This window comes from Oratosquilla oratoria, chromosome 37 (assembly GCF_046742065.1).
Source record: "Oratosquilla oratoria isolate Oo_2021 chromosome 37, ASM4674206v1, whole genome shotgun sequence".
Lineage (NCBI taxonomy): Eukaryota > Metazoa > Arthropoda > Malacostraca > Stomatopoda > Squillidae > Oratosquilla > Oratosquilla oratoria.
The window spans coordinates 28,848,222-28,858,221 of NC_134813.1; the positions used below are offsets into that span (position 1 = coordinate 28,848,222).

Consider the following 10,000-nt stretch of genomic DNA (forward strand, 5'->3'; position numbering starts at 1 on the left):
TAAGTGCATATGGGCCTGGCAGTGAGAAGAGTGTAGAAGAAAGGGAGGCCTTTTGGATAGATTTAAATGAGTGCATAGAGGGTTTAGGGAGAAGTGTAAATGTAATAGTACTGGGAGGCCTTAATGCTAGGGTAGGAAAGGGGCCAATTGGAGTGGTTGGGAAATGTGGAGTTCCAGGAAAAAATCGTAGTGGAGAGTTGATGGTGGAGATGTGTCTAGAAAGAGAGTTGATGATAGAAAATACAGTGTTTCGGAAGAAAGTCAAGCATAAGTACACATGGGAGAGGGTGGTGGATGGAAGGGTGGTAGATAGAGCTTTAATGGACTATGTATTGGTAAATAGGATCATGTTAGGAAGAGTTAAGGATGTACATGTGCTAAGGGGAAAGGTATGGGGAATATCGGATCATTTTCTGGTGGAAGGTAAGTTGAGAGTGGAGGACAGATGGACAAAGAGGAAAGGGACAAAAGGTAGAGAGGTGCTTAGAGTGAACTCTTTAAACGAAGAGGAAAAGGAGAAGGAGTACAAGAAGAAGCTGAAGGAGGAGTTGGAGGGAGTGAAGGATAGAGTAGAGGTAGGTGTGGAGGAGGAATGTGGATGGTTCAAGGAGGGAGTCACAAAGTGTGCAAAGATGGTGTGTGGAACAAGAAGGAAGGGTAGTGAATGGTGGGATGAGGAAATGAAGAAGGTTGTAGAAGAGAAGAAGCGAGCTTACACAGATTGGTTACAAAATAGGACGAGGGAGTCATATGAGACGTACAAAGAAAAGAAAAGAGAAGTAAAGAAAAAGGTAAAGGAGGCAAAGAGGAGAACAGATGTGAAATGGGGTAAGAGTATGACAGAAAATTTTGAAAGTAATAAAAAGATGTTTTGGAAAGAAATTAAGAGAGGAAGAGGAGGCGAATCAAGTAGAGAAGAAAAGGTAAAAAGTGCAGATGGAGAGATGATAATGGAGGAGAAGGCAGTAAGGGGAAGATGGGCAGAATATTTTAGGGAGGTGCTTAATGTGAAGGAGGATAGGGAGGGAAAGATAGCTGCAGTGGGAAATGCTAAGAAAATGAGTGATGAGTGAGGAAAATGGAGGAGAAATAAGGAAGGATGAAGTGAAGGCAGCAGTTAAGATGATGAAAGCAGGTAAGGCACCTGGTCTGGATGGATGCCATGCAGAATGTCTTAAAAAAGGAGGTATAGTGATGGTGGACTGGTTGGTGAGGTTATTTAATGTTTGCTGGAGAGAAGGTAGAGTGCCGGAGGACTGGAGGAGTGCTTGTATAGTTCTACTTTACAAGGGAAAGGGGGACAAGTGTGAATGTAGTAGTTTCAGAGGGATTAGCTTGTTAAGTGTAGTTGGGAAGGCTTATGGGAGGATCTTGATTGAGAGGATTAGGAGAGGAAGAGAGGGAGTAATTGGTGAGGAACAGTGTGGGTTTAGGACAGGTAGAGGTTGTATAGATCAGATTTTTGTGGTAAGACAGATATATGAGAAAGCTATAGGAAAGGGGAAGGATGTTTTTTGGGCCTTTATGGATCTGGAAAAGGCTTACGACAGGGTAGACAGAAAGGCACTGTGGGAGGTTATGCAGATATATGGGATAGGAGTAAAGCTTATGGGAGCTGTCAAGAGTTTTTATGAGAGTAGTAGAGCTTGTGCCAGGATTAGAAATGGAGAGAGTGAGTGGTTTGAGGTAAAGGTGGGACTTCGTCAAGGATGCGTTATGTCACCCTGGCTGTTCAACTTATACATGGATGGGGTAGTGCGAGAGGTAAATGTAAGGGTGCTGGGCAAGGGATTGGAGATGGTTAAAGAAAATGGAGAAAAGTGGGAGGTGAGCCAGCTGTTGTTTGGGGACGACACTGCACTTGTGGCAGGATCGGAGGAGGGATTGAGGAAGTTGGTGACAGAGTTTGGGAGAGTGTGTGATAGAAGAAAGCTGAAGATAAATGTGGGTAAAAATAAGGTGATGAGATGTACAAGGGGTGAAAGTGGCAGTAGACTGGAAGTGAGCATTAAGGGAGAGCAACTGGAGGAAGTGGATAGTTTTAGATATTTGGGTGCAAATGTGGCAGGAAAGGTTGAAGTGAAGGTGGAGATAGAATGTAGATTGAGAGAAGCGAGTAAATGCCTTGGTGGATTAAAAAGTGTAATGAGGAATAGACATTTGGGAATGGATGCTAAGAGGAGACTATATGAAGGAGTGATTGTGCCAACAGCACTGTATGGAGCAGAAACAGGGAACATGAGAGAGGAAGAGAGAAGGAGCTTGAATGTGTTTGAGATGAAGTGTCTGAGAAGTATGATGGGGGTTACTAGGCTGGATAGAGTGAGAAATGAGGAGGTGAGGAGGAGAACAGGGTTGGAAAGGGAGCTGGGAGATAGGGTTGATGAAAGAGTATTGGGATGGTTTAGACACATGGAAAGAATGAGTGAAGAAAGACTAGTAAAGGAGGTATGGAGGGCAGATGTGGAGGGAGTGAACATGAGGGGACGTCCTAGGATGAGATGGATGGATGGGGTGAAGGGGGCTTTGGGGAAGAGGGGAATGTCTGTTGAGGAAGGACGGGAGAGGACAGAAGACAGGGGTGAATGGAGAATGGTTGTATATGGAAAATGTTGTGATGCATGAGGTGGAATGGACGGGGGAATGGGGGGTGAGGTAGTGTGTGTGAGCAAAATTTTTGACGCAGCCCGAAGGAATTTCTCCCCGTCCTCTCCTTTAAATGGGGGGACGGAGAGGGAGGTCGCCGATTTAATGAAGCGGCCTTGCTGTGGATGTGGTGGGAATGATTTTATGCCTTTTCCTTTTTGGCTACCTCCCTGGTAAGGGGGAAAAAGCTTTGGTATATGTATGTACCTTACATTCCAAATATTTTCAGGAACTTTTTTCTTTTTATCTGATATTGACACTAAGAGGTTTATAATTCAGATGAACTGCTCCATACTGCTCTTAGGCCTCTAAGTACCTTTGTATAGGTTCATTTCCTGTTTATCTTTTCTTATCCAAAGTAGGGAGATGAAAAATATCTCTACTTATCAACTTTTTTTCTGAAAAGCAATATTATTGTAGCAGTGAAGAGTGATATGAATATGGATAATGTGATATGAGGAAAAAGTAGGGCTGAGGTGATAAACATGACACTATTAACCAGGGGGAAAAAATAAGAGACCACAATAGTATATTTTTCGTAAAACAAAGACATGGGATGAGGTGTATTATAAAGAATTGTCAGACATGACTGACTGCATGAAAATATTTCAAGGTGGGAAGAGTGGGGAGGAAATGGAAATGAGGGTTCATAGATTCGATGTTGGTATACCAATGGGCGTTGTAATAACCTAATTGGGAAAAGGAGATTTAAATGAAACTACAGAATGCAAATTTGTGTTTTCTACTTTCCAAATTACTTAGAGAAATGAATCACTGAAACTTCTTGTCCCCATATAAAAAGTGATCATGAATTAATCAAATTTAGATCTATAGAGAAAATACAAGACCAAGAAATCAGTTATGTAGAAAAGGCAGATTCACACTCGGGAAAGCAATTTTTGCAGGAATGAGGAAATTATTTGGAAATAGAATTGATTACAGAAAAGTTAGGGAAACAAGAGGAAATGCGAAAAGAAATTGGAAACCTATCTGAACTTCAATATCTTGTGTGTAGAAAAATGTGTTCTGATGTTAACCTTTGCACGAGTCCCAGTCCATAATTGTAATGCAACACCACAGACGACAATTGCCCCTCACCGAGCCAATAAGCATTTGTAAAGCTAAACTGCAACAATAAAGCAATTCTAATACCCCGGCACTAACATAATACAGGTATGACATAGTACACGTGTTGATGGAGTCCAGCGCTATCGACGCCACAGATAGTGAACGGTTATCTCCAGTGGCAGTTAATCTCATCGCAAGACAGAGTTTTTACACAATCGCGTGTCACTATGCCTAGTCTGACCTTCAAGCGTGTCTATCTCCGTCCTCTTCGGCCCCATCGTGTTATCTATCAGAGGGAACAAAGGTCAAGTGACCCTCGACTATATATACAACAGGAGAAGGAGGAGGAGAGGCAAGAGAGGAGTTTTCGCGTCATTTTCAAAGGACTTAGAAAGCTGCGATCTGACATCACAACCTTCAGGTGAATCGTTCAAACAAAGTCACATCGGCAGGGCTGACTTGAACCGTGTTAGAATATGAATCAAATTGACACCTTGCGATAAGACTACAGATGCCACACTGTCTAGCTACAAAGCATTCTCTCTTTCATCTTCATGGATTCAGTCAATACAAATACAACTTTCGCTGTTGTAGAGAAATCACATATACACTAACGAACTAGCTTACTAATTCGGTCCCTCAACTGTGTGTGCTAGCTGGATTTCCTGCTTTGGAAAACAGTTTGCGATAAATGTACCAAATGTCATTTTCAGCCACGGAGATTTTGTCTTACGGTGAGGTTTCACAACCTTTGTTCTTTTCTGATCTCCTTCGTACTTTAGTAATGCGAGCAAAATGTTTGCTCTACTATGCCTTACTATGAGCTTCTTCGGTGCTCAACTTGACATGGTCCATTCTTAGTAATTGCTCTTATCTGCCTTTTTTCGGGGAGCTCAACCTTTCAGTATTTTTCCTTGATACCTCACTTTTTCCAATTTCTCCTGAGCCTTCTTCAGTATATTTTAGACTCTCATTTTTAGAAGTTCCACCTGTCTATACATTTTTCTTTTGCATTATTTTGTTCCTATTACAGGGGCTCAAAAAACGTGATGAATATAACCTGTCAGGACAGATTATTTTTTGTCAGAGAGGAAATTCTTTTCCTCTAGATGAGCATTTCATTTCAGTGCAGGGTACAATGGTTTAATTTGTTTTTTAATGTTTCTGCCTTCTTGTGACTCACAGAACAAGACTTGTCTTACTGTGCGGAGAGAATTAATTCCTATTTCCTAAACTTGACAGGTTTAACACGATGGATTTCCCTGCTCTGCTCCTACTAACGTCTATTATGACGAGTTGGGCGTATGGTGAACAACAGTGCCAGGATGCGGTCGCCGCTGCTTTACAACAGGTTTGTGGACGATCTAAGCACGTGTTGGTCATCAGAGAAAGCTACTTTTCAATCTAGAGGTAATTTTTCATGTCTATATTTGTTTGCACACACACACGAGCGCAAGCGCACACGCACACGCACACGCACACACAAACACACACACACACACACACGCACACACACACGCACACACACGCACACACACACACACACACACACACACACACACACACACACACACACACACACACACACACACACACACACACACACACACACACACACACACACACACACACACACACACACACACACACAAATATATATATATATATATATATATATATATGCCGAAGATAACACAAAAAGGCATGTAAGCTTATTTCCATTGTGGTCCTCTATTGTATGTCTCCACTATATACAATATCTATGACCTTGAAACTAGACCCCCACTTTCAGGTATTGGTGAAGAGCTCTCTAGACCACATAGTTAGTAGTTTGGTGGATATAGAGAAAAGACTGGCAATACTTAGTGAAGAGGTGCGTCATGCCAACAAAGATGGAATCCACCGAGGCAACAGTGGAGTAGTGATAGATGAAGCAAGTAAGCATGTGTGTGTGTAGTGCGCACACACACGTTAATCTATTTCAACGGTTTAGCAGCCATTTAACCTTAACATTTTTTGTGACTTGACATTTTTGAATGTGGGTGCCGCCATCCCGAAAGGATGGATGTACAGCTACACAGAAAACTATCGTTAGTAGGGGTGTCGAAACATTCGCTAATGAACATAACCTCATGATACCGAAGGGTTGGTATTTCTGGGGTTCGAATTGTTCGAATTCCTTCTGAATGAATATGAATCGAATAATAGTTCCGGAGTTCATATGGATTCACTATGACATGATAATCTTATTTCCGATGGAGACTTCAACTTCTCTCAAATAGTTTCGTTGTTTTGTGTCAAAATGATTAGCTTGATTTACTAACGATAGTTTTCTGTGCAGCTGTACATACCCGTAGATAATGTTTTCCTTTTTTAATGATGTTCCATCACCAACAGACCGGACTTGTCCATCGCCTTTCACGTTTGTTTATGGGCGATGTGTGTTGGCGGACACGGGCATCAAAGGGTACTGGCCAGAAATGCGGCACCACTGTCAGGCAATGGGGGCCGACCTCGTCGCCGTCGATTCACCCAACTTCCACTGGCATCTTGTCCAACATCTGCACGCCACAGGCAGGTGTCTTGCTTACCTTATTATTCCAGAAGTGGCTGCACACACTCCACTAAATGGTCTATTTCAAACATTCCGGGGTTGAGTGTATATTTGAACCACCAGCGAAATTTATCAGTAAGAATATGATTACTAGTTGCATTATCAAGCCTCATAGAATTATGATTAAAGCTACAACGTTTAAAGTACCAAACGAGCCTGGCGGTTGGTATCCAAAAATCTAGGAAATGAAAAATGAGATTGTTGTTCCATTAGAAATTACTTTAAAGAAATCCATCATATCCGGAGATGTCCCAAGAGAATGGAAGCTAACTAAAATTACTCCCATATTAAAAAAAGTGACAAAAAGAAACCAAATAATTACAGGCCTATAAGCTTGACTTCAATCGTAGGAAAAATGATGGAAACTATCATCGAACATCATTTAGAAAGTAATTGTTTGATAAATGATAGCATGGATTCAGAAGGAAGCGTTCTTGCGTGACTAACTTACTCGGATTCTACAACACAGTCATCTCGAATTATGACAAAAGAAACAATATAGATTTAATATATCTTGACTTTGCAAAAGCTTTTGATACCGTACCCCACGAAAGTTTACTTACTAAATTAGCTTCACACGGAGTAAGTGGTAGCCTATTAAGTTGGACAAGAAATTGGTTGAAAGATCGAAAACAGAGAATTGTTTTAAACGACAAAACTACTGGATGGATAAATGTTACGAATGGAGTTCCTCAGGGTTCCGTTCCTGGGCCACTTCTATTCATAGTATATATAAATGATCACTTAAATCATATCTAAGAAGATTTAGATAAATGACAGCAATGGTCTGATAAGTGGCTAATGAATTTAACACAAGTAAATGCAAGGTTATGCACATGGGTAAAAATAACAGTAAGTACAATTACAAGTTATTTGGAAATTCGTTAACAAAAGTGAATAGTGAAAAGGATGTCGGCATAATTATCAGTAATGATCTCAAATCATCTAAACGGTGTATTTCAGCCTCTGAGGAAGCAAATAAGATTCTAGGACTGATTGCGCGATCTTTTGACTTCAAAAGTCCATATCTCATTAGCAAGCTATATAAATCGTTAGTTCGTCCACATTTGGAATATGCTGTTTCCGTACAACGGCGAGCCACAAAACTGATTCCAAATATAAAAAATAAACTATACGAAAATCGAATAAAACATATGAATCTGTTTAAAAAAAAAAGTAAGAAAAAAAAAAAGTAGACTCAGAAGTGACTTGATACAGGTCTTTAAGATCCTAAAGGGGATTGACAACATGAAAAGTGAATTTTTTTTACACTGAATGAGAATCCGACAATAGATAATGGTCTTAAACTGTGAGGAAATAAATCTAATTTGGAAGTGGCTAGAAACAACTTCGCCAACCGTGTAGTTAATGAATAGACTTCCTGCAGAGGCAATGCAATGCAGTTCAGTTCGAAGCTTTAAGATTAGTTTAGATAAACATCTAAGCAAGATGTTGTAATGCCTGCTATTTATTTTATATTATTTGTTTGTTTGTTTGTTAATATTTGCTTGATTTTCATTTATTACTTTTTATCTGTCAATTCATTATCATTTATTATTTACCTGTTTGTTTATTATTTAGATATGCATACGGGACGGGGGATAGGATTAGGAGTCCTATTACGTGTAGTCCCAAACGGGACATTCCTTAAAAAAAAGTTAAGGCATAAGGGGGTCTAGGAGTTTTCCAACTAGTACCCCAAGGCTTGGGTCTTTTAATGTGCATGGATGTGGTACAGATGAGAGTGAAAGGGAAGAGATAGGCAGTATGTTTGTGAGAAGAAAGATGGATGTGCTGGCTTTGAGTGAAACTCAATTGAAAGGGAGGGGCGAGTGTGAGTTTTGGAAGTATAGCTGGGAGGTTCTCAGGATTGAAGAGGGGACGAGGGAGGGAAGGGGTGGCTATACTAGTAAGTGAAGAGATAAGTAAGCGTGTAGTGTAGTGGAAGGAGGTTTCTTTAAGGTTGATGTAGATGAAGGTGAAGCTGGGAAGGGAGATGTGGGTTTTTGTAAGTGCGTATGGGCCTGATAGTGAAAAGAGCGTAGAGGAAAGGGGGCGTTTTGGGTAGATTTAAATGAGTGCATAGAGGGAGTAGGGAGAAATGTCAAAGTAGTTCTTTTGGGAGACCTTAATGCTAGGATAGGAAACGAACCAATAGACGGAGTGATTGGGAAGTATGGAGTTCCAGGTAAAGATTGTAGTGAAGAATTGATGGTGGAGTTATAATGAACTGGCTGGTGAGGTTATTTAATGTTTGTTTTAGAGAGGGTAGAGTGCCGGGAAAGGAGGACGAGTGCGAGTGTAGTAGTTTCAGAGGGATCAGCTTATTGAGTGTAGCTGGGAAGTCTTATTTGAGGGTCTTGAATGAGAGGATTAGGAGAAGAACAGAGGGAGTAATTGGTGAGGAAGAGTGTGGGTTTAGGACAGGTAGGGGTTGTGTAGGTCAGATGTTTGTGGTAAGACAGATATGTGAGAAAGCTATAGGAAAAGGTAAGGATGTTTTTTGGGCTTTTATGGATCTGGAAAAGGTTTATGACAGAGTAGATAGGAAGGCATTGTGGGAGGTTATGCAGATATATGGGATAGGAGGAAAGCTGTTCAGAGCAGTCAAGAGTTTTTACGAAAGTAGTAGAACTTGTGTTAGGGTTAGAAATGGAGAGAGTAAATGGTTTGAGGTGAAGGTGGGACTTCATCAGGGATGTGTTATGTCGCCATGGTTATTCAATCTATACATGGATGGGATGGTACGAGAGGTGAATGCAAGGGTAGTGGGTCAGAGATTGGAGATGATTAAAGAAAATGGAGAAACGTGGGAAATAAGCCAGTTGGTATTTGCTGACGAATCTGTGCTTGTGGTAGGATCAGAGAAGGGATTGAGGAGATTTTGAGTTTGAGAGGGTGTGTGAAAGAAGGAAGCTGAAGATAAATATGGGCAAAAGTAAGGTGATGAGATGTATATGGGGAGAGAGTGACAGTAGGCTGGAAGTGAGTATTAAGGGAGAGAAACTGGAGAAAGTGGATAGTTTCAGATACTTGGTTGCGAATGTTGCAGGAAAGGGAGGAGTGGGGATGGAGGTAGAATGTAGATTGAGAGAATCGAGTAAATACCTTGGTGGATTACAAAGTGTAATGGGAAATAGACATTTGGGAACAGATGATCAGAGGAGGTTATATGAAGGAGTAACTGTGCCAACAGCACTGTACGGGGCAGAAACATGAAACATAAAAGAGGAAGAGAGAAGGAGTTTTAATGGGTTTGAGATGAAATCTCTAAGAAGTATGATAGGGGTCACTAGGCTAGATAGAGTGAAAAATGAGGAGATGAGGAGGAGAACAGGGGTGGAAAGGGAGTGGAGAGATAGGATTGATGAAAGAGTATTGGGATGGTTTGAACACATGGAAAGAATGAGTGAAGAAAGATTAGTAAAAGAGGTGTGGAAGGCAGAGGTGGAAGTAGTGAATATGAGGGGCCGTCCTAGGATGAGATGGATGGATGGGGTAAAAGGGGAATTACAAAAGAGAGGAATGTCTGTGAAGGAAGGACGGGAGAAGACAGAAGACAGGGGTGAATGGAGAAGTCTGTGTATGGATGATGCTATGATGCATGAGGGCGAGTGGGTGGGGGATGGGGGGTGAGGAAGTATGTATGAGAAATAGTTGTCCTGCGACACT

The 10,000-nt window shown here is 41.1% G+C and overlaps 1 protein-coding gene across 1 annotated transcript in view; it reads left to right on the top strand.

The window, feature by feature from the left end:
- The first annotated feature begins 4,080 nt into the window (after positions 1-4,080).
- LOC143019463 (uncharacterized) overlaps positions 4,081-10,000 on the top strand; it is a 7,951-nt gene continuing 2,031 nt past the window's right edge. Inside the window, exons 1-4 of the mRNA XM_076175101.1 lie at positions 4,081-4,135; positions 4,957-5,065; positions 5,507-5,651; positions 6,112-6,288. Coding sequence (XP_076031216.1) covers positions 4,967-5,065; positions 5,507-5,651; positions 6,112-6,288 — 421 coding nt within the window. The 5' untranslated portion in view covers positions 4,081-4,135; positions 4,957-4,966. The remainder of the gene's footprint in view (positions 4,136-4,956; positions 5,066-5,506; positions 5,652-6,111; positions 6,289-10,000) is intronic.